The sequence below is a fragment of the Onychostoma macrolepis genome, chromosome 17, assembly GCF_012432095.1.
Source record: "Onychostoma macrolepis isolate SWU-2019 chromosome 17, ASM1243209v1, whole genome shotgun sequence".
NCBI classification, from domain to species: domain Eukaryota; kingdom Metazoa; phylum Chordata; class Actinopteri; order Cypriniformes; family Cyprinidae; genus Onychostoma; species Onychostoma macrolepis.
Window position 1 is genome coordinate 13,288,380 of NC_081171.1, and position 25,978 is coordinate 13,314,357.

At 39.0% G+C, this 25,978-nt stretch overlaps 1 protein-coding gene across 6 annotated transcripts in view; it reads right to left on the reverse strand.

Annotated features, from left to right (window-relative positions):
* Window positions 1–1,233: 1,233 nt before the first annotated feature.
* Window positions 1,234–25,978, reverse strand: part of wdpcp (WD repeat containing planar cell polarity effector) — a 92,647-nt gene continuing 67,902 nt past the window's right edge. For all 6 annotated transcript variants that reach the window (XM_058748462.1, XM_058748463.1, XM_058748460.1 and 3 more), the window contains 9 exons: window positions 20,682–21,327; window positions 14,135–14,323; window positions 13,567–13,690; window positions 13,351–13,414; window positions 8,167–8,269; window positions 5,174–5,276; window positions 2,400–2,485; window positions 1,648–1,676; window positions 1,234–1,375 (listed from right to left, as the gene is read on the reverse strand). In XM_058748462.1, the coding sequence (XP_058604445.1) occupies window positions 1,328–1,375; window positions 1,648–1,676; window positions 2,400–2,485; window positions 5,174–5,276; window positions 8,167–8,269; window positions 13,351–13,414; window positions 13,567–13,690; window positions 14,135–14,323; window positions 20,682–21,327 (1,392 nt within the window). In that variant the 3' untranslated portion in view covers window positions 1,234–1,327. The remainder of the gene's footprint in view (window positions 1,376–1,647; window positions 1,677–2,399; window positions 2,486–5,173; window positions 5,277–8,166; window positions 8,270–13,350; window positions 13,415–13,566; window positions 13,691–14,134; window positions 14,324–20,681; window positions 21,328–25,978) is intronic.

Here is a 25,978-nt window from a genome sequence, read left to right on the forward strand (position 1 = left end):
ACTGGAGGCCAGACTAATTAAAAAACAATATGAATATAATTCAAATAAGACAGATGCCTCTTGAAAACTGCTAGATAATCAGATTAACACATTAGTAATGGTGAGTTGTCTGATCGATTATCATAATTGATGCACAAATCAAATGCACAGACACCAAATATAACATATACACTCCTAAAAATAAAGGTACCAAAAGGGGGATTTCACAGTGATGCCATTGAAGAACAATTTTGGGTTCCTCAAAGAACCTTTAAGTAAACAGTTCTTAAAAGAACCATTTTTTTTCTTAGTGTGAAGAACATTTAAATAATCTAAAGAACCTGTTTCCCAATAAAGAACCCATATATATGTTAAAGGAGGTCAATAAAGAACCTTTGTTTTTACAGAGTATACAACATTTATTACAATGGACAGTTACATGTAAAGCAATGTTTAAAATATGCTTTAACATGATAAAGTGAAGACAGATCTTAAGTGATTTTTTTTTTCCTTAAAACGTGCAAAGAATAGGCAATAGACAGACATAAAAACAGAGGTGACAACACAAAAGCTTCCTCTCCTGACCCTTCCTCCATTTCCAACATCAATTCGTATTTATATATCTTGTATATATACTTTTTTAAAAAAGAAAATCCTCTTAGAATGCAGAGTAAATAGATTACGATACAGTGAGGGATTATGGATGGCTGGGTGCTGTCAGATTAAGTTCGGAGAGCAGGCCGGCGACAGTTCTGACACGGCTGCTGTGTATGAAGACTGTGGGGGGAAAACGGCAGCTTCCTCTTTAGAGACACGCGCTGCGTATCCCTCTGCATTTCTTCTGCATGTAATCTCACACACACCAAACAGGTGGAGAATTAAACCCAGCCCACAAGCCGCACCACTGATCCTGTGATCAAGGACAGGGATAGTAGTGTGGCCTCTGTGCCACCATTCTCTAAGAAAGTGAAGTGTTACTAAAATAAAAAAAAAGAAGCTGTTTGCACAGACTCTCAAACAACAATTCTGATAGTGTGATAGTGACTGGCACGAGCTGGAATGGTTAGGGAATATATGTAACGGAAAGAGCCGTGGAAAAGTAGGTTAGAACATTTTTCTGACTGTGCAGTACTGGCCATAAACAGGATTTTACGACCCCTTTTCCAAGATAAAGTGTGACAAATTATGTGACAAGAAATTCTTTAACAAACACTGCATCAAGCTAAAAAGTAATCAAAACAGAATCAAAAGAACTGCAAAAATATGTTTTATTTAAAAGTAGTTTTTGTAGTTTAAGCACATTTCATCTGTTACACTGTTTCTTTTAGAAAAAAAAAAAAAAGTTTATTTACACTAAACCAAAATGAATAACTTTCAGTTTCCCCTCCTCAGGCACCTAAAAGTCACAATATATGAATATCGTTATTACAACTATCAGCAAAAACTGCAGTAATAGATATTATACATTTCATTAAAAATGTAATATTTTAGAAGTGAAAATATGACTATGCATATATAATAGAAATATTCCGCTCAATTTTAGATACATCACATGACAGAACTGATTTGTCTACATGCATCAATTACAGAACAGTAAATGTTGTTCATACAAAAAGTTAACAACACCGTAAGAGAAACAGCATATTACTTTAGAAATGTAAATGTTACCTGGGTGTTCCGGTCAACAAGGTTGATTTCTAAAGAGAGAACAACATAATTAAGCAAAACTTACTTAAGTGAAAATCACATAAAAGTGTCCTAAAAAGTTTTAAGGTCTACTTCAACCCATCTGCTTGCATGCCACAGCGCCACCTTTCTGCAACCACACCTGAATCAGGTGATCAGATGAGCGCCACTCACTCAGTGATCTGCTGTAAATGTACTGTATGTACGAGTGGGTGGAAGTGTTGAGTTCAAGCATCCTCTGCAGCTCAACTGGAGGAGGGTTTCTCCATGGTAAATTATAACTATGCCATTAGCATTCAGGATTATGCATGTATTAAAATTCTGATGTAAATGTCTGTAATAGCCTACAGTCTGTACTGTCCAATAAATATGTATGGGAAAAAGTTTAATTATTCTGTAGACAGAAAAGAATAAAACATTCATGTTTTAGGATGATTAGCTAAGTACAATACAAGCAGAAAAAAAGGCAGTCAACTTGAACCTATTTTTGAGAGGGCAAAACAGAAGGGAAGATATCACTCTCAGGGCATTAATGAGGGAATTATCTACGGCAGTAGAGCTCTGTGTAAAACACACAGTCAATATAAATTATAACCATAAAGCTCAACATGAAAAACAAGCTCTACGCCTTGATCCCGAATACTGAGAACAATGTAGTCATTCAACCCTGTTACTTTTATATCTACTTTGAGAACTGTATTTACTCAAACAGACTTGTATTCAAAAGAACAAACCTGTGTGTTCCCAAGGCCAGGTGCGATGACTTGTCAGGGTGTTCGAGAACTCATCCGTAGCCTCGGAGGTTGACGTTTCTCCAGCCCTATTGCAGACAAAAGAGACTGGAATCATGTTTTTCATATATGACTGACTAAAGAAATCTCTCTAAGCCCATACAGTCAGATTCGAGAGCAGTTTTATATGCACTGCTAACTGTCCATGCTGTATGGAAATATTCTGGTCGTCTGCATTCAGAAAGATGAATGCTTCACAGGATCCAGCGTTACTATCCTGTTCACACTAATATCAACGTGTACTAGCATTCACAGCAGATGGATCTGGATCTCTTTCCCACACACACATCAGGTCCGACCCTCAACAGGGAGAAGCTACGTGTGGGAGTCAGGCCTTTCCCAGGGATTCATGGGTATTCCAAAAAACACGCTGCCACCGTACGGCGTGCCGTCAAATCCAGCAAGCGTGTAAGACCGTGTGAATGTTATCAGTCGTATTGTGGGCTGTGCGATTTGGGTTTTCTGCGGCGACTGGCGATGGAGACGGGGTCCAATTTCTGTGCTTTTTCTATTTCCTTTAGTGATGCACGGCGCTTACAAGGAATCGAGGGAGGAGGAGAAAAAGAGGCCTACGGGGCGCAGCCCACACCATACAAACAAGCGAACAAACACATACACATCGCTACACATGTACAGAGGCACTCGGATGCAAAAAGTGTCACGAGTCCAAGAGCTGGAGCGCATCTTTCTGAGTGCGCCGAGTGCGTGTGTGTGTGTGTGAGAGAATGAAAGGATACGTCAACAGATGTGTGTCGGGATGTTTTCCAGATATCCGCATCTTTGCCTCTCTCCCTGCGCAGGGCTGGATTTAGTACAACCGACGGTGATGCCACCAAGTCATTGTACTCCTCCTCTTGCTCACTCTCCCGATCTTTTTTTTCTTTGCCAGCACAACGCAGGCATGAAGCTCGAATCAGTGTCTCTAAGCCTTATTGGCTCGGCATAAGAAACAATAAAACTTCATCGGAGACCAGATTAGTCTGGTTAAATAGAATTTTTTTAAAAATCCAAAAAACAAATACAAAAAGGGAAAAATGAGAAGAGGCTTTCCACTCTCTCTCTCTCGACTGCTATTTATCTGGGTGGGAGCATCTCCCTCTGATGTCTTGTATGCGGCCGTGTAGCAGTACGGCCTGAAAACTGGGATTCTGGCTGCCAAATTACCCAAAACTCCTTATTTTATGTTTTAAAAACCCTTTAATCCCACCCCATCCTCTTTGGGCCGTCCGCTCGGAACTGGCTGATGGGAGAAGCAGGATTTGAAGGAGATCGAGGGAGCTTAAGTGGGACAGAGTCAGCACAGAGTCAATGGTCCCTCCATCAACAACAATGGAAGCAGAGAGAGGATAAGACAATAGGACAACCCTCATGCAACACACACACACACACATTCACTCTACACACTCATTGTGAGGCTCCAGGCTAAACCTGAACTACACATACTAGACGAGTGCAACCCGGGGTGTTTGCTCAAAATATCCCACTTATGTACTATATGTTTGACATGAGTTTAAAAGTATAGTTCACCCAAGAAGTAAAATTCAGTCATTATTTACATCCCTCAAAGCTGTATGCTTCTAAGAATCTTCACATAGTTATTTTCCATATAATGACAGAAGTTACTACATCTGTCAATTTCAAAGGGCCAGAAAAGTACCATAATATTAGTGCACAAAACGTACACACTATATTCCAAGTCTTCTGAAGCCATATGATAATCTTGTGAGGAACAGACCCACATTTATATTGTAAATATTGTTGACCTCGATTTTGTCAGATATTGAACTGATCCATTTGTCATTTTTTTCAGAAATTTATTTTCAATCAACTTGTTTATCCAATTCACAAATCAAACAGTTCAGCTCACAGAGTCAAGGCTCCAGTCAAGGCAGTTCTTAAGATTATTAACAAATAATGACTTAAATTTCACAAAGCTATCAGCTCTTACCACATAGCATGCAAGCTGTATGGAATACTTTTATGGAGACTATGCTTAGGAGTTTGACATCGAAAGGAACTGTCATTGTAAAGCTATAAGCCTCAAGAAGCCATGGTTTACTAATAACTGATAGCAATAATTCATTCCTCAGTAATTTCCAGAAGAATAGCTGCCAAACACATAGACCGCAACACACAGACACAAAGGAGCAGTAATACTGATGAAATGAGATCACAGGTGTGTGTTTATAGAATATTTTACAATTGCCTTGAACATAGCTCAGCCAATCACAATCAGCCTATCACTTTTATCAAGATACATGAAGATTCTCCAAAAACATCTACTTCTGTGTTCCACAGAAAAAATAACAACATGGTTGGCAAATATATGGAATTATGAAATAATCACTAAATTTTCATTTTTGGGGCGAACTATCTATGTTGCAAGACAGACCAGTTTTGGCATTTCTAATGTATCAGCTAACTATTTTATGGGTAACACATCAAAATAGGGACCATTTCTCAGTATTAATTAGTCGCTTATTAGAAATATTATTAACATATTGACTGTTTATTGGTACTTATAAAGCACATATTCTGCATCCTTGATCCTACCCAATACCTAAACTTAGCAACTACCTTACTAACTATTAATAAGCAGCAAATTAGGAGTTTATTGAGGCTAGAGTCGTAGTTAATGGTTTGTTAATGGCAAGAACTGGACCTTAAAATAAACTGTGACCATATAAATAATAACACACACACACACACACACACACCTTGATGCAGTGCTCCAGTGTTTGGGGTCGTGAATATGCCTCTCGCTGATGGCTGACGGTAGTTTGACTCCACTCTGCCCTTCGTACGCTGACTGACACTCATCTGAAAATCACACACAAAATCCCACCATGCCCCGAGGGAAACAGTTTAACGTGTAGAATCTTTGAAATGTAGAAGCTCTTCTATATGAAACAGAGAGAGAGAGACAGAACATGACATATTGTGTAATACATGGGCGTCTTATGCACGACTCTCCCAGACAGAGACAGTGAAGGTTACACATAACAAGAGACCCTAAGTGAGACTTGATCTCAGGGAACACCCTATTGCACAGAAGTGTGTGCGTCTGCGTCTCGTGAGCTATAAGATGATCCCTCTCATACGCTCTTCTCAGAGTCCTCCTTTACAATTGACTCTCTCACCAAATCAACACACTCCTCAATGAGACAGTGAACACTGATCCTCCTCTGTGACAACAAAGCAATGGTGGAAGGATGGAAAGAGAGACAGACAGAGAGAGAGACTTCATACTGTAAAGTCTACACAGGGAGATCCAGAAAAATGGGGGGAAAACACTTTTCAAAAATGTCAATGATTAGGGCTGCTCCTTTAACCTCTTAACTGTCACCGTCCACCCTGTGGGACGCCTACGTTTACTTCACTATTTTACAATTAAATCCTAATCTAATCATGACAAACTATATATCGTTGGAAAGGTCTAAGACTTCTAAATAGGTATTTTACCACTTTTTTTGTAAAGAAATTATGTAGGAAAAGTAATAGATTAATTTATGACAAGAGTGCACCTGAAAAATCTACATCATAACAGGAGTTCTGACCTTTGTCACAGAAAGTCTTCTTATTTGCCTTTTTCTCTATCACGCTTTAGAAATCATAAGAAATTATATATCAGTTGAAAACTTAAAATCTCAAAATTCATCCTTTGAAACCCATTTTAAAATCAGACATTGCATTACCATGGAAATGGTACATCAAAATCACGTTGGAAAATGTTTTCATTCATGAATTATAAAAAAATAAGTTTGGATAGTGCACTATCTTGTCTGTGTTCAAAACCGTGAGTGACAGTTAAGGGGTTAATTCATTCATTGAGTATAAATAGATTTAGGAAGATTAAAAAATTCTGCAATTATATTAATTTAATTTAATCATGCTCCCAGACCTTTGGAGTGATAGAGCCGTTTTAAAATAATAGTTTTTGATTTGTATAAAATGCAAGTATATTAATATATAATATTATGTACACACAAACACACACACATAATATTTTTAGATACTAAAATAGTGCACATTGATTGTAGGCCTGTGAGAGGCTACAAAATTTACTTGAATCCAATTTTTGTTAACAAAATTATTTGCAATTAATTATTTCATCAGTCTATCATGTAATTAACTTGATGACATTTATTATATTGGTTTAAGGGACTACATAGACAACACTGCTAAACTGTCAGTTAATAATCATCCAGAAGCAGCTACAGCAGATCAATACCCTTAAATCTGTTTTACACTTTGAGCTTTGTTTTATTTATGAGAATGGCCATATAATGTGTGAATATTAAGTCACTTGAATTTCTGGGGTGTGTGTGTGTATCCTTTGGAGTCATGGTTGGCTGACAGTGTGAGACATTCGCTTCAGGCTGGCCAAATGTAAACAAGACACCTTGTCTTTTTAATGCACAGCACAATGCCGAATCCTACCGCGCTCATTCCCTATTTATGATCCCCCAAACTGCCCTACAGAATTTCCTCTAAATATTCCTCTATTCCACAATAATCCCTGCAAACAAACACACAATATCAGCACCTCAAAGAAGCTATTGACCCGAAAACGTACACAGAGTTGACAGAAAAGAAAACGAGAGAAAAGGGGTATCTTGCACTATTAAAAAAATCTCAGGCAATGACTTATAATTGCAACATTTTAACTATTAACAGCGGTAAAGCGCCCCCAAACAGACTATTTTGCCCATCTGTTCCTTTCACATTCACACTCTTAAGCACTTCCTTCCAAGGCTAAGGTCTGCTCGGGGTGAGAGAGCAGGGAAATCATCAAGGACATAATTAAGAGGCTTATAGGCAGACAGGGTGGGAAACACACACACACACACACCCTCAAGTTTTCACCCCCTTATTAGAAGCTAAACACCTCCCTTGTCTCATCTGTACACCTGTTAGCCGAACCACTTCTGTCCGGCCCTCATCCCCCTCTCGCTTTTCCTTTCTTTCTACTGCTCTCTTTCATTTGAATGTATGCCCATCCTGCTGGCCGAGGAAATGCATGTTGAACATCGCTGATGAACAGCACGTGGGACGTCCTCATCAGGTCAGCAGGAAACAGAATATCAGAGCTGAGGTCAATGGACTTTAAACCTGTCCTATTCAGCCAATTAACAACGTGAATGAATCAAACTCTCTCTATATCTGCACAGAGCGCTCCAAAAAAAACCTTCAAATAGTCAAATATAATTACATAAGAGATTAAAAATGACGAAACCTAATGACTTTTTTTAATTTCCCAGTGGTGCCATCACCAGAGTCACATGCGCCTTACGTCATGTCATAAAAGACTGAATGAAATGAACAGTGTATTTGCTTTTTCAGGGCTAGAGTAAATTCTGCTGCGACACGCCGCATGCATCGACTGTAGATGGAAAAAATGGACAATTTCAAAGCTGAAATATGCCATTTGTCTGTGTCAAAATAATTGTACCTATCATAGCTTAATATGCTAATCTATACAATGGAAGACGAAGGGGATGTGGCCAGGAAAACCTGTTTGAAAACAGTCAATACTGTTGCAATTCCATCTGGTGACCAAGGTGATTTTCTAATAGAGCAAATGAAAACATGCAGATAATGAGAGTTTATGAGTGATCATTTTGCACTTGTAAACACTAATCATCACACATAAATAGGAGATTTTGGAGCATTTTTATTGTAACTAACATTATGTGAATAATTCTCTCACCTGGTGTCGATGTTTGTGCCTCTGCGTCTATTTCATTAGCCTTCTTCTTGGCTACAGCGGCTAACACCACCTCACCCTTATCTGCTGCCACGTAATGGAGGTCCTTTGAAGGTAAAGCAGAACAGCAGAGCAATCTAAAATTAATCTCAGCTCACATGACAATACTTCAGTTTTTTCCCTTTTTCATTTTTGCGCTTTGCTCGAAGAGAGAGGAGCAGCGAAGAGAGGCTGCAGGAGAAAAAGAGAGAGAATAGATTAAATAACCTGTTTGAAGTTTCAGAGGGGGAAAAAAAAACTGATAAAAGTATCAAACTTTCAAAAATCAGTCTTGCTCATTTGTTCAGTCGCCTTTATGTTGTCCTCCCTCCTTTTCTCTTTCTCCCTGAACTCTGACCAGATGCAATCATACTGGTTTCAAAAAGCACAAAGATGTGGGGAAAGGCATGTGTCATCTTTTAAAAAGCAGGAGCGATGCTCTTCATGTCGGAATAGAGTTTAAACTATTGTCATTATGAGCAGGTGGGTGTGTGACGCACACACACATCCACACACTCGCTCTTGCTCTTTCTCTCTCTTAAATATGAGCCCTCTCATCCCAGAGAATAGACTATAATATATCTATTATAGAGCCTCATGCAGTCAGGAGACCTCCATTAACCCACACACATGTTTTTAAATGTCACACCATTAGTCCCACCAAAATGGATGCTGGATTGATACGTACAACAGAGATAAAGCACATCCGACTGCTCAGAGAACATCTATGTGCAAACAATGACACTAGACGTGCTTTACTGACACAAATCTTTGGGGTATTAAAGTAAGTCATTTTTTTTTTTAAATCATAAAATAGTTTTAACAAGTAGTTAATTCCAGAATAAACAAAAGAGAGAGGCCTACCAACACAGTGGTGAATTCATTATAGAAAGGCTTTCTACTTTCACAAAATGAAGCAACAGCAAATACATTAATTAATAACCAAAACACCAAACTATTACTGCCTAGTAATAGTTCATCAATCAGTTACCAGGAGTGTAATGAGTCTTTAAAATATAATAAAAAATCAAATCAAATAAGTAAAATAATTTTGGTACACTTAATCTTGTCTGCTTAAGATAATTCATATTTGGTCACATTTTCATGTATACCATTAATTTCACTCATTCAATCATCACTCATCCAATCAAATTTAAGACCCAGAGCTATGTGAAACAAATCTGATGTAGTATGTATGTCGTACCATGTGGCACAAAACTTTCTCAGTGAACCGAATATCTTCATGTATTAGTCGAGAAGATCCTCAGATGTTCAGACACGGTGGAAGAACTTATAATAATGTAATTGACAGGCTACATTTGACCATCTTGAAGGGGCCCATTCATGAGTAAATTAAAGTGAAAGTTGGGAGAGGAGCTCAGTGCTGACTTCGAACTAATAAGATCCTCTCTCTTTCTGTCCGTTTAAACGCTAAACCCATCCTTCCGCTTCAGGGACATCAGTCAGAGCTGCAGCGAGATGCAGGGAGGGTGAATGCAGCACAGTCAGACCTGCAGAGCACTAATGCCTGTATTGTCAACCGGCCTCTGCAAGTCTGATCAAATGAGGGGAGGGGGATAAGAGTGACTTACAAACATCAAACAGGACTTGATTTAGCTCTTCACAGGCTCGGGGACGAGAGCCAAAAACCTCACGATTCAAACAATGATTCTTCTTTTTAAACAAAACAATCACAGGCTACCAGACATTAAAAAGTCTAAATTAACATTTAAGAGCCAAATGCCTTTTTTACTTGAGAAAACATAGAATCACTCAATTATGATGGTATAATATTTTACCTATTTAAAAAAAAAAAAAAAAGTCAAATACTGAGTTTAGGATTAAACCTCACGGTTTTATTCCTAAAAAAAGTTAATCTTCCAATCAATTAAAATTTATAAACTCAGCTCTTTATGCTAAAAATTTTTTTTAAGTTACTGAGTCAACTGCAAACTCAGTAACAGCTCTAAATGATTCAGTGAATCTGATTCAAATTTCAAACTACCATAGGAATTTGAAACGGTTTCATTAATCCTTTTGAGCGACTCGTTAAAAAGAACCAGTTCATAAGAGCCGCTGTGTATTTTAAGAACCTCTACATTTCTGTAACCACATGTATAAGAGGAAAAATCAGATGCAACAATAGAGATAGAGATGGAAAATGAAAGAGTGCCAAACACTGGATATTAGCATTGCATCTGAAGACCTCTATTTTAGCTTAGCAGAACATAATGCTTTCTGAGCCAGAAAGACAGACAGATCGAAAAAAAGAGGAAGGCCAACAGATGGAGAAAAAGCAACTGAATCCAGACGTCTAAGAGGGATGACAATAATTCTGTACATAAATCAGATATTATACCTCTTATTCACCACAGCTTACACAGGACACATGATCTGGTCTAATCTTATTTATTTAAGAGCTTTAAAAGCTCAAACGCAGATAAACGGCCTTTTAGTGTTATTTTTGACTGGAGAGGCATATGGAGACAGGATAAACAGCTGGTCCAGCGATGATGCTTGATATTCGCTCGACATCAGAAAAAGAGTTTAAAATTAACATGGACCAGTGGAGCAGAGCAAGAGAGAGAACCATTACATGCGCAATTGCGCATTTACGCTCGCACTCACACTCACACACATGTGAAAACAATTCTGGAAGATCACACCTGTAATCCACGTGAGTGTTTGAGGAAGGTGTTTATCAGATACACGAGAGGGTCTTACAGAGTTCATTATCCATCTCAACACAGAAACCAGCCAATATCAGCTCAGTGCCGCACATCACGTCTAATCGTTGATATTAACACTGGCCCCCTCCGTTTCCAGCAAACACACGCCCCATTAACCAACAAAGCAAGCATATGATCACAATTATGATCTAATTAATTAATCGGCAGATCAAAAAAAAAAAAAAAAGCACAGGAACGAGAAAAGTCAGCGAAATACGGCTAAACGAATTAGTGCAGACGCTATCAGGGTTCACATCAGAGGATAATTACAAGTATAGAATGTTACAATTATGCAAAACACTCGAACGAGTGGAGGGGCAATCCTGCCCTCCCTCTCCCTTCCTCTCTACCCCTTTGGGTGACTCCGACCCCTCCAATTTCTTCCAACACCAAAGTGCTTCACTTCACAAAAGGCTCCTTACAAAAGAAAAGAAAGAGAAATTCTTTCGGTGCTCCATTGTTGGTTCGGAGACAATGGAGACTCGAGCCCGGCTCATACTGGGGGCTCTTACGTGGGGCTCCGTCCGTTTTGTTTCAGCTGACCTTTGTGACACTGGGGGGACCAGATCAGATGGAGCAAGGACCCCCGCTCGTTCTCTGCCTTTCTCTTGCTTTCTTTCTCTCCCTCTCTCCTGTGGGTGGTTTAATTTAACTTTTGTGGCTAATTAGCCAAGAGCCAAAACCGCGGGGTGAAACGCCACTGCCTTTAGCTCCTTCTCTCTCTGTTTCTCTGCCTTTAGCTCGCTCTCTCTGCTCTTTGTTGATTCACAAGGACTGATATTCATGGGCTATTCATAATTTGCCACTTTCGTCTCTCTCATCCTTTCTCTTTTGCGTTTTCCCAGTGCATGTCCCAAGAATAACAGATCCAGGTTTCCTTTGCCCTTCTCTCTCCCTCCCTCCCTCACTCCCTCCCTCCCTCCCTCTCTTCTCTCCCCTTTCAGGCTTGTGTGGCTCGAGCTCCACCTTTTCAATTGGGGCCCTCAGCAGCAGCACTTAGTGGGGAATGAATTGGAACGAGTGCGATCGGCGTGAAAGAAGAAGGGAGAGAGAGGAACTGCATGAAAAAAGGACAGAGAGAAAGAGAGAGACAGCGGCCGGTGTGAACACTAATAGGGAAGGTGTCACTCGGGCATGGAGAGAGGAGGCCTAGAAAAGGGGTCACACACACAAGACCATTTAAAGGAGTGAGAAAGGAGAAGGAGAGAAAAGATAGTGTACCGGCCACGAGAGCTGTGAAAGACAGACTCCCTCGCTCTTTTTCTTCCGCACCCCCTCCCTCTTTCTCTTAGCAACTGTTGCTCTCTGGAGTCTCGGGGATTCTTGTTATGGTATAGGAGAGAGGGGACGTGACATGGCCAGGGGCCTCAAACCCCGAGCTGCACCTGCCCAGAGCCTCTCAGTCCAAAATAGAGCCAACTCAAAGGTCTCTCTGCACGTGTAACCCACCCATAACTAAACTATTGTCATAGACAATGGCAACACATTTTTAAGTTCATTTTAGTCATTTTAAAACATATTTTTAATTTAGACCTTGTCACAATATTAAATTAATGAATCTTTTTAATGATCACAGATTAAGTTATTTTCAATACATAAAAAGCTATGATTATGGTAACTTATAAAGACTAAAAATGCTTTCATATGTACAACATTTTCATATGTACAAAATGTACATTACTATTCAAAAGTTTGGGACAGTTTTATAATGTTTTCGAAATAGGTCTCTTAAGTTCACCAAGGATGCATTTATTTGATCAAAATCTAAATAATTCTGAAATATTTTTACAATTTAAAATAACTTATCTATTTCAATATATGTTTTAAAGTAATTTATTCATGAGATGGCAAAGCTGAATTTTCAGCTGCCATTTCATGATCCAGAAATCATTTTGATATGTTGATTTGGTCCTCGAGTACCAATCTTATTATTATCAATGTTGAAAACAGTTGTGCTGCTCAATATTTCTGATACATTTGTTTTAAGATTATTTGAGGAATAAAACATTCAACATTTATTTGAACTACTGTAGCTTAATTTAATGTGTTCTTGCTGAATAAAATAATTTCTTTAAAATAAAATATTACTGATCCCATACTTTGAAGGTAACCCCAATCTGGGGTTTGTGAACTCCCGGAGGTTTCTAATGGGGAACTGTAGAGAGTTTGTGAGTTGATCAAATTCTACTAATTAAATAATAATGTAAAATAAAAAAATAAAGTAAATAAAACGTATAAAATAAAATGCTTACCAAAAAAGATGGAATATTAAAAAATGTATTTACCAGCATTTCATGTGACCATTAACTGACATCACAGAACCGTCAACATGTGAATGTGTTAAGTTATTGAAAAATCAACTAGATTGTTGTATTATTTTGTTGCCATTGTATGTTCATGTCTGAAAGTGTGTGCTCACCATGAACAGATCTCTTGCACCGATATCTACAGCCAGCAAGAAGGCTTTTTCAAACCTCTGGTGTCTGGAAGAGAGAAGTCAGAAGTATTGCAAAGTCATTTCTGAACACCCGACTGACTGCTGATTTTTATTTAATTATTGTTTTCAACTGAAGAGGAATCAATTAGATGCAGGAGGTGGTGTGTACTGTATGTAGAGTGTGTGTTATGTGTGTACCTGAGCAGGTGATGGAAGAATCGGCGGGCGTATCGGCTGATGGGGTCTCTGTACTCCAGTATGACAGTGTTTGAGAGGGGTCTGCAGGGGGCATAAAACATCCCCAGCGCAGCTTCCAACTGACCTACAATCATTCACAACAGGATCAAATATGTACAAGCAGTGGCCCCAAACCGTTCTCATTGCATTAGATACAAAATATCAAACAAAGTGGAATCTGCAAACTAGATATACTGGAGCATTTCTCAAAACAAACTTTAAGGTGGTAACAGTGACTTCCTTTAGTTCAACACATTAGCTAGGAATGTTAATGACTTTTAACCACAACCACAAAGTGTCAAACTACTTTTTATTTTAATTCTGAACCATAAATATGTTTTATTGTGCTTCATGGTCATATTAGCTATCGCTCTCAGCACCAGAGCACATAACGAGATTTAAATACTGTTATTTTAATTTAAAGTGTAAAAAGACCTTTTTGATTCTAAGCTGCACTTTCCCTGACACTAATTAAGTTTAGGTTTAGTCTCTGTTCAGAAATCAAAGCCTGCAGGTCTGGAGTCTTTACCTTCAGTTTGCTGGTCCAGTGGTTTTCTCAGCAGGTGATCTGCGATGGAGATGAGAGACCTGTAACACTCTGCTCCCATCATGGCCCAGTCCATATTACCCAGAATTCCCAGTGCTGCATCCACCTCCTCACAGTGCAAACGGTGCTGTACCAGATCACTTGGGCCTAGCTGAGCGCCATTGAACACACCTGCACATAGAATAAATACATGTTATTAAGTGGCTGAATGGTTATGTAGTGACACATATGACACATATGATGACTGAAGCAGACTTAAAAGAAGCAAATACTGCTAGAAAGTCCAAAAGTTACAGTATTTCCATCAAATAATAGACGTAAGTTTCTCAATCCCTTTCCGTTACTCTCCCATTTTTGTTATATTCTAAACAAAAAGGGCAAAAATAATATTTGAAATTTTCACAATTCCACAGAATGGAAAAAGCGAGAAAGAGGTTGTGGAAGCTCTGGATCATATGAGGTGCGAGATCTTTAGAGGCGACGCTCTGTAAGATTGCCATTGACATTTGGATCGATCTTCAGTCTGTGCTCTTTCCCTGTAGCACTGTTGAGAGGTGTGGGGGTGTATGTGTGTGTGTGTGTGAGAGAGAGAGCACTGAACTGTGACACACACAGCAAATGCAGTCGATTCAGGTTAAACCTACTTGTTGGTGCGGATACTGCTGACAGTTAGTTTAGTGAATTACCTTTAAGAGAAATGGCGGATGCTTTAAAAATAAATGCCATATACAGCAGAGAATCAACCAGAGAAGGATGAGCAGCTGAAGGACATCTAAGCTAATGGAGCTAATGGATGAACCTTCAGCTGTTTACAAAGCTTCTCAAATGTGCATTTACCTAAAAGACAATAACACACTATTTTAACCACTAAAGGGTCATACAGATGAGTTTTCTTCAAACTGGTCTAAATGTAAAAATTAGTGGTCGACCGGTATGGATTTTTTTAACAGCTGATACTAATACAGTTGTCTAGAGAGCAAGGTGTTAGATGCCAGAAGGACAGTAAACACTAATTTCACATCACGATGATATACTTAGACATTACCATTCAAATGTTTCAAAAAATGTTTGCGTTTTCAAAAAAGTATCTTATTCTCACCAATCTCTTATTCTTATTCTCTTATTCATTTGATCAAAAATACAGTAAAAACAGTATTACTGTTGAATATTATATAAATTCCAAATAACTTTTTTATTTGAAAATGTTTTAAAATGTAATTTATTCCTGTGATGGTAAAGCAGAATTTTCAGCAGCCATTACTTGCGATTTTCAGTGTCATATGATCCTTCAGAAATCATTCTAATATACCAATTTACTGATCTCAAATTTTTGATTGGTAGTGTACATAATGGTATTAATAACCCTTCTCTCAGAAAATTGTTGCAGTTGCAAATGTTTTGGTACTCGCATGTTTATTTATTTATTTATTTTTTGCATTGGAACAACACAAAAAAACAGAGAAGAAAAGTAAAATCTGATACAATTCCACACAGAACCCAAAAAATGCACTGGACAAAATTATTGGCACCTTTAACTTAATATTTGGTAGCACCCCCTTCAGAAGAAATAAGTGAAATCAAATCAATCGCTTCCTGTAACCATGAATGAGTTTCTTACACCTCTCTACTGGAATTTTGGACCACTCTTCTGTTGCAAACTGCTCCAGGTCATTCAGATTTGAAGGATGCCTTCTCCCAACTGCTGTTTTGAGATCTCTCCACAGGTGTTCTATGGGATTCAGATCTGGACTCATTGCTGGTCATTTCAGAACTCTCCAGCGCTTTGTTTGTAATCATTTCCGAGTGCTTTTTGAAGTGTGTTTCAGGTCATTGTCCTGCTAGAAGACCCATGACCTCTGGTGGAGACAGCTTTCTGACACTGGCCACTACGTTGCGCCCCAAAATTCTTTGGTAATCATCAGATTTCATGATACCGTTCACACAGTCAAGGCATCCAGTGCCAGAAGCAGCAAAGCAACCCCAAAACATCTTTGAACCTCCACCATGTTTGACTGTAGGGACTGTGTTCTTTTCTTTGAAGGCCTCATTTCTTTTTCTGTAAACAGTGCCATGATATCCTTTATCAAAAAGCGCTACTTTTGTCTCATCTGTCCACAGTACATTCTCCCAGAAGGATTGTGGGTTTGTCACATAAGTTTTGGCAAACTCCAGTCTTGCTTTTTTATGCCTTTGTGTCAGCAGTGGTGTCCTCCTGGGTCATCCCTTTTCATTCAGAACAGCTAGTGTGAGCTGACACTGTTGTACCCTGTGTCTGCAGATCAGCTTGAATTTGTTTGGAATTTAATCGGGGTTCTTTATCCACCATTCGAACAATCCTTTGTTGTAATTTTTCATTAATTTTGCTCTTCCGTCCACGTCCACGTCCAGGGAGGTTAGCTACAGTGCCATGGGCTGTAAACCTCTTGATGATATTGCGCACAGTAGACACAGGAACATTAAGATCTCTGGAGATGGACTTGTAGCCTTGTGATTGTCCATGTTTTTCCACAATTTTTTCTCTCAAATCCACAGACAACTCTTTAAACTTCTTTCTTTTCTCTATGCTCAGTGTGACACACAACACAAAGGTTGAGTCAACTTTTCTCCATTTTAACTGGTTGCAAGTGTGATTACTATATTGCCCACACCTGTTACTTGCCACAGGTGTGTCTAAATACAAATTACAGTAACATCACATGCTTGAAAAGCAATTATTTCTTACAATTTGCCAAAAGGTGCCAATAACTTTGTCCAGAGTTCTGTGTGAAATTTTTATCAAGTTTGACTTTTCTTCTCTGTTTTTTTTTTTTTTTTTTTTGTGTTAAGCATAATAAGCATGTGAATACCAAAACATTTGCAACTGGAACAATTTTCTGAGAGAAGTGTTGCATTTTCTGACAGCATTGCAAGGGTGCCGATATTTTTGGCCATGACTGTACACCATGGTATTTACATACTACTATCAAGTACAAGTAGTACTGTGTTATCACTATACATTTATATAATGTGTTGATTTGAACGTTGTTAAATTGTGGTGACTTAAATGACACCAAAATAATGTTGTCTAGTCAATTCAGTAATATATCAACAAAAAAGTAAACAATATTGCTCTCACAGAGTTACGACATAATTTTCATTACAAAAAGTTAATATTTATTTAAAAATTATTTCATACACTTATTTTTCTGACAGGTTTAAAATATTTTTCTAAAAACAGGTATTTATGATACTTAAAATCTGTATTGTTATAGGCCCTGCATAGTAGTTTTTGTTACTGTTCAGCTATTATCTTTAATATCTTCAGGTCAGTGCTAAATTTACAGTAGTTTCAGATTTCATAGTGCGTCGAGAGCATTTCATATATTTAACCACTAAAACTTTCCCTTGCGTTTCACACACACACTCATTCTTTTGTATCCACTGCCCTCTCTTTTTTCCTTTAATTCCTGTTCTTTTTCCTTCCCTCTCAGAAAACATCTTTCTATTTCCGACTCTCATCTGTCTGTTCTCTTGCTAACTTTCTGTGAACGTTAGTCTGTGATCACAATGAGCAGTAATCACCTGAGGCGGTTGACACCCGTAAAGGCGGCTTTAATAATGTAACAGAGCTTAATCCAGCCATACTGGATCTGCTTCTGAACAGCACACTCAATCGCAGCTATGCTTAACCTTGCTCACTTCTCAACAGGAGACCATTAGCACAGCCACGAAAACCACACGCACCATAATATTATTGACAAACACCACACAAACAGAGAAATATGTTGCCTATCAATAAAACAACCCCTCAGGACCCTCTGTATTCATGATTCCTGAAGTCTTACACATGAAGCAACCTGCACATAACACAGCAAAGTAAAACAAATGACCCATGTTTGTTATCTCTTTCTGTTGCTAAACCAATCTGAACTCCCCTCTTGGACAGAAATCATCTCCTGCGGATGTTGGGAGCAGAAGGAGGCGCCATTTTGCGGCAAATAAAATGACAGCCACCATTTTTTTGTAAATGAATTTGGAAAGGAGGTCGGGTAGGGTCCAATTAAAACTGCATGTGGGAAATTAACAGGCCACCTCCCTCAAGCCCCTGAAGAGCAACTAATGTGACTAATAACAGTGTGGAGAGAAATGACAGACGTCAGCACAGACACAGAAGAGCTGCAGCGCTGCAGAGAGACACAAACCAAATTGAAAAAGAAAAGGCTGAGGATGAAAAGTGCACCGATTAACAGTTAGTTTACACATATATGGTTTTTACACATTTATATGAAAATTTTGAAATAAATAAATAAGCAACATAAAAAGTAATGCATGTAACTGTTCTGTCCACTAAAAAAAAAGCTTTAAAAGGACAGTTCGGTGACCTTCATTAAATAAGAAGTCATAAATTTCATTACATAAATTGTTGATTGTGTTAAAAATTAAAATAATTTTGACTTTGGAGAACAAAATTGAACTGTTACTTAAAAATATTAAATAAAATACAAAATTCAATTGTTACTGTTTTTTAAACAAATAAAATTCAAAACTGTGTAGTGAAAAACCTTGACAGTTGTGACCTTAATTTATGAGAATTTGTGATAGTGATTGTGATAGAAAATACTCATTTTGACTCTAATTGAAGTTGTTTTTCTTGTTCTTAATTGTGGTAAGTGGTATAAAACAAGACCCCACTAATTTATTTATTTGAAATATTTTATAAATATACAGGCATAATCTGACACAACCAAAACAAACAGGGTGCCCTATGTGATGCAACCAAAGAGCTCCAAACTGCAATGCTGTGCAATTTCCTTTCCTTTAAATTAATCTTGTTTCCCTCTCACTCTCTATTTTTTTTTTACTTTCTCAGAGTGTGCCGGCCAGCTGCCCCCCGTATCCACTCCGTACAGCAGCTCTCCTGTGCCGAGCGCGTGCCCAGATGAGATAACTCAGGGAGGAGAGGAAAAAACGAAGGGAGGGTGAGTGAAAGAAAAAGAAAGAGCTGCTTCCTTGGAAAGACTGGAGGCCTGCCAACTCTTTCATCCTCTGCGCGTCCGATTCACTCACTTCATCATGTAGCAGTTCTAGAGATATAAGTCAATAAATATGGGCGCGTGAGCAAGACAAGCCCAACGAACACGTTCACAAACAAATAAATAGACAAACGGGCAAACAAGCGCTGCTCAATAGCTGCTCCGAATTATCAGTCGGGAAGGATGTGCGTTTGCTTTCTTCATCAAAACCTTGGCACCCGATCAGAAGAGAGGGAACTGCCGTCGCTCTCTCTCCCTTCCACCCTCCCTTGCTTTCTACCTCTCTCTCTCGTAGAAAACTCTTTCTCTTGCTGACGCTCTCCATTTAAAACTTTGACAGAGTCGCTGGGAGTCACATTCACTTCCAAAGTCAAAATTAAACTCTCGGCATGGGCAGGTTTTGATTGGCAAACTTTATCTGCTGCCCTGAGGGACCGTAAGCCACTGTAAATGATTTATCGGAGAAATGCATCCCAGAATGCACCTGGAGGTGGCAGCCCAAGGGTGGGTATCGAGTGACCTCAGAAGACTTGGCCCCTGCATCTGCCATTCCCTCAAATGTCTGTGTGCTTCTACAGTTCTACAATGAACGCAATCTCAGATGGCACACTCACACTCTGAAGTATATAACACACAATAACACCACGCACTTTCTCAATCGGGCAAGCTCTAATCTGATTGGCTGGCCTTATGCGTGTCATTTACAAGATAGTGGGTTGCTACAATGATTACTTCTGGAAGGACTAATCACTGGATTTGCCAAAGTGTGCAAGGATTGTGACATCAAATCTTTTATTTTGGGCACTTAGTAGCAAGAAAGCTACTAATATGTCACTCATTTGAGCACCACAGCTTAATGTTTTGAAGAACTGTGCACTGACTGCTACGCCATGGCTACTAATTTTCACCAAAAAATTCTTAAGAAAAGTTTTGTATGTTCTTTGTAGAACATAAACTGCGTAATACGTTCTCTTATGTATGTGAAGTAATCAGTTTTATACACAGACCTGTTATTTAAAAATATTTATTAAAATAAATAATTAAATAAAAATAATTAATTCATATTCATTAACATTCAAAAATTGGGGTCGGTAAAATTTATTTTGTATGTTTTTGAAAGAAGTCTCATTCTAGAATGTATTATTACTATCAATGTTGAAAAAAGATGTGCCGCTTCATATTTTTTGGAACCCTTGAAACATTTTCTTCAGGATTTTTTGATGAATAGTTAATAAACAGAAATATGTTATTTTTCAACATTATACATTTATTTAGTCATCTTTTTTGCAATGTACTGAAACCTTGCTGAATAAAGTTTTTTTTTTCAATCTTACTGACCCCAATCTTTTGAATGGTAGTTTAAGTCTCAAGTGTAAATTCTCTCTTCCAGAGTGTTGTGTGTTTGTTTTATGCCTTCTAGCTATATAAATACAATCATGTTCAAGAATCTTTTGCGCTACACTTCAAATAATCTACTCTGATTTCAATCAAGTAAACTACACAAAGGTCCCACTGACCTAGTCTTAGCCTCAGTGCAGCAAGCGGCCCTCCATGAAACCGAAGCAGCAGTAAGTCATGTGTCTCCAGACCCTCACTTCCATGGGATATCGGACAGTAGGCCCAATGCATCCCCTCTAGCCCCTCAGAGGTTTTTATGTGACGAGAGAGCTGCAGGCTGGGGCCTATAGATCCAGGAGACAGTTCTTCACTCACTAACCGCAGAGGGAGAGGCGAGAGTCCCATATCAAAGCACTGGAGCTCGCCTTGACCTCCACCCACCATCAGCAGAGCTCCTGAAGGATGCCATGCTAGTACCGCCGGCACCATGGAGCAGGAGGCCCATTGCGAGTGGCCCGTCTGTGGGTCAAAAAGAACTACAGAGCAATCCTGAAGCCCCAGGAGAACCCAGCGCTCCAACGGGTCACGACAACAGATTACAGGTTTGGACATCAGGGGTAGAGGAGAGCTGGACAGACGTTGGAGATGTCCACGAGCACATTCATATACACAGGTTTGGACTTCAGGAGGCTGGACCTCCTCGTACAGCTCAGACGTGGAGTGTTTGGCCTCTTGGTGCAGCTCCACGGTCAGGACATGGTAGGGTTGGGTCAAACTGAATCTGCAGTCTATGAGGTTCCCATCAGTTCGGATAGAGCTCAAAACCTGCACAAAGAGAAACAGGGAGGCAAAAAAGAATTTCATTTAATCACTGAAGCATTTTTTACCCCCAGAAAAAGTATGTGACCCCTTGCATCTAACAGTTTAATTTAATTATAAATTGGTTGTGCATGCCCAGTTCACAACTACAGGAAATAGTTGGTGGAAGTCATCTCTGCTGAAACCAAGGGTTTACATACTTTTTCCTCATCTGTCACAACAGACAAATAAAATTTTGTTCATGTACTTGTTTTAGTTCATATACTTGTAAAAACTGTAAAATATTTAATTTATTATAAATTTAACTTGTTAAATTTCAATGCATGTGCTGAACTTTTTAAAACATTATTAGAAATGTTATGCATAGTATGTAATTTTAGTGAAATGGAGAATGAATCATCTTAAAATAATTATAAATCAATATTAAAAAAACCTTTGAGCGCCACAGCTCAATGTGTCAAAGCATGTGCTCTGCTACACCCCGAATCTCAGAAAGTGGGTGACTAAATTATATTTCAAAATGATATATACAAAAAGTAACGACCCTGCAAGGTAAAATGGAAACGGAGAAAGATACAAGCAGTCTTGAAGTACCAAAGCTAAACCAAAAGTTACAAACATTTTGCAAAAGTAAATATTCTGCATGGGCACCTCCATCCCTGAGACAGTAGAAATCACAGGCCCAACACACATGTTGAGCAAATTTGTTTGGAGATTTAACCTCAAAATGTGCACACAAACAGCTTAAAAAGTGTCCTATCAGACGGCAGCACGCAGGAAGTTGGGGTTTACCTGTAGTATGTGTGTTTCTGGTGCAGATGGTGCGGTGAGAGAGAGAGACTGAGAGCGATGGGCTGGCACAGAACCGTGGCGTGTGCGCCAGCGTAGGAGACTGAGTTAAGCGGGTTGCCGATGGTTTCTGTGAAAGCAGGGGATGAGTTTTTTTGTCTTTTTTTTAGCTGTAATCCCCCCTGGGCCGACTCCCGCTGCACCCCAGGGGGTGAGAGGGGTTTAGTGAGAGGGCGGGAGAGGAGTTGCTGACAGCACAGAGGGGAGATCCGGAACAGTGCCAGATCTCCACAGAGCCAGGCCCCGCTGAGACACACCTGCCCCAGCCACAGAGGCCCCCATTCTGGGCCTGTCCACAGCTGGGTCCGGGCTCAGAACCAACACCCCACTGACCACGCTAGCAAAAGACCAACGCCCCAACTGCTTTGGCTAATACTCCGATAATGTTGACCCCACTAACACTAAGCTAGTCAAAAACTAGCTAGGGCTAGGTTGAACACCTTATCGGCCCTTTTTAAAGTGGTCAGCTTGCAGCTCAGGCCAGAATTTGTGACCTCACAAGGCTAATGCTTTGCTAACACTATGCTAGGCAATGCTACAGATACTATTCGGGCTAATAATACACACATTTAAACGCCTTGAACAACATCGTGCTTCGTTGTGAGTGTAAAATCGCAGACTAGAAGTGCCATAAGGAATTGCACAATCCTCACACTTGTTTATCCGGTTTAGTAGTAACGGATAGCCATAGAGAGAAAGCGCTAAGCTCTTTGCCACGGTAACACTAAACAAAAACAAAAAGGTGAAGAAATAAAAGGAGAGCCGGTTGAGAGGCAGTATGTTTGCCTCAGCACTGGGGGACATTTCGAGTGTCTTTCTCCCACCCGCCACAAAGGTTTTAACATCTTCACAGAGTGATCCTTCTTAAGACCTGCATTCACACACACGCACACACAAACATCGCAAATCCCACAGCTGCGGCTGAAACAATGACAGATTCAATTTCACAAAGACAAACGGCATCTTGGTGAGTTGGGGAGGTTTGGGGGGGGGTGCAAAGGAGAGCGAGAAAGAGAGAGAGAGAACAGTGGTAAGTGAGTCTCTGTTAGTTATTGGTTTCAGTCACTGGTCAAAACTATTCTTTTCTTTTCTTCTCTTCTCTGGACTTTCTTTTGCAGCTTGAAAGATAAACCCAAAGAGGTCCAGCTGAGCAGCAGGCCTTGTTCACAGCAGTAGAGCTCTTTGAGCCAATTTTCCAGCTCAGAGAGCAAACAGTGAGAGAGAGCGAGAGAGAGGGAGAGAGGGGGACAGTGAGAGAGGGAGAGAGAAAGGGAGATGATGATGAAGGCAATCTATGAAAGTTCTTGCTGCTGAGTCTCCGCTCTTCTGGTGTGTGTAAATGTGTGTGTGTGTGCGCTACTCAGATGCTTGTCAGGCTGCTGTGGCATGAAATCAACACAGAAGCATTCGCTCTACTGCACCTGCACATGCCCAAGAATTTAACCCGAGAAATCACATTCCACTCGGACCTTTTCTCTTCATATATAACATGGTCTGGAATCATAACAGCAGCCATGCGCAGAAAAATGACAGAGATTGAAACCCTTCATGAGCCTTCTAAAATCAAATCAACACTGACCGAGTCACTGAATAAGGAATACATTCAAAAAAACGAGGGGAATAAATTCAGCAGGACAAATACCTCAGTCAGAAAAGGCGTCTTGTGTCTGAAAATATGCGTAGATACACACTACCATTCAAAGGTTTGGGGTAAAAATTTATACTTTTCTTCAGCAAGGATGTGGTAAATGGATCAAAAGTGACTGTAAAGACACGTATAATGTATAAAATATATTTCTATTTCTAATAAATGCTATTTTTTAAACTTTCAATTCATCAGTGTATCCTGAAAAAAAAAAAAGTAACACTGTTTCCTCAAAAATTTTGAGCAGCACAACTGTTTTCAATAAGAAATGTTTGTGAACAAAAAAAAAAGAATAATGTAAATATAGCAACATTAGCCTATTATGAGCACTTTTGTTGGGATGTAGTTTGGCATTTCCTCGAGAAATTCCTTTAAAAAAAGTGGATGTCCCTGAATGTCACTGACTCCGTGGTCTATGTGTAAATTCTGAAGTACTTTTCACACAGGCCTGAAAACTGTAAAACTATGTGTTTGGTTGAAGACACAAGAAATGTGGCAATTTTAAATAAAGTACAGATGCCTGGTAAATATGCAGATCAAACGAATGAAAAGAGAAGTGTTCCGAGAGAGATAACAGGATATTCAACAACATCTAATGCGTACTGAAAACATAACAACAACCACCCCAATATGCAAAACAACTACAAAAAAAAAAAAAAAAAGAAAAATTATAATCAAATGCTTACTGAAAACATAACCAACTCGACATGCAAAATAAGGGTATATATAAAAATGATTTTTATTAAAATCATTAAATTCCAGGAACAGGGGAATTGATTATAAATGTTAAACGTTTGCATAAATAAGTGTGTGTGCACGAGTGTTTTTCCCCGTGTGTCTCTTGGCAGTGCTTATCTGCGAGGGGTAAGAATTAAGACCACATAGGGAAAGAAAGCGTACTTTTTAAATGCTGAAGACTAAGCAGAAAATGGGTTTAGCATGCAGATAGCAAACTTAACAAAGGGAACATATATATGAGGCAGAATTGATTGAAGTGTGTGTCTGTGCGCCGAGCGAACCGTTTGATTCACCGCTCGCGTCTTACATAAACTGCTAGCTTGATTTCACACCACGGATCTGAAAATGACAACAAACACTTTAATTAGAAACGATGAAGGCGAGAGACACTTTAATGTTTTTTAACCGTAGAAAAATGAGAGAGAGAGAGAGAGAGAGAGAGAAGAGAGAGACAAAGAGAGAGAGAGTGAGAGAGAGAGAGAGAGAGAGGAAAATAAATAGGTGAAGGCCCAGGATAAATCCAGGGTTCATTTCCAACCAGAGCAATCCAGCATTGCTTTATGCTACCCCCCTTTTATTTTTTTATTTAGCAGTTTTCTACCCCTTGTTTGTTTTCATTTGGTGCATTTGCAATTGGAAACGCAGCTCCGTTTACTCGTCTCTCTCATCCCCTGCTCTAAGAGTGAAGATTTTGCATATGTTTAAAACCAGAGTGCAACGTTGGGAGCTTAAGCATTGCTTGCTGATTTTTGAATCGTTGCCATTCAACATTAAACAGTGCTGATATGCACTGGAACGTAGAGATGGAGAAGTGGACAGACAGTGTTATTAGCAGTTCCTAAGAGCGCCTCATTTTTACCTCATTTAAAAAGTTTCACACACAAAAAAGGTAGAGTACTTTGGAGATGTAGACTCCAGTCATATCAGTAGCCTAATAAAAGCGGTTTTATTTTACATGTTTTATTTTGTTTCACTGCATGGGGCTGCCATGTTCTGATCACATAATCAGTTGAATACTAGTTACTTTATAAATAAATAATGAAAAATTATTACTGAATAAATTAAAACAATAAAACTAAATACTAAGCTACTAATACTAAGTCCAAGACAAGACGACATTTTGTCCACTGTGATGCAAGCAAAAAAATAAGTGGTACATTTAAAAATAATGATGGATAGGTGTTTGTACTGCAGCTCTATTCTATATGCAAAATATTTCTAGAATCAAGAAAACATTTGTTTTTGTTTTTTTTGCACCTCTGCATAGCTGTTGCGTAACTGCAGACTCGCTGGAGAACAGAATACATACTACAATGAAAGAGTGTCAGCTACACTGGAAGGGGGCTTAAAGGTCAAAGGTTGGCTGTTCACGTAAAAAAAAGTTCAAGTGAACAGTCTGCGAGTTACAGCAGCTCATTGAGAAAC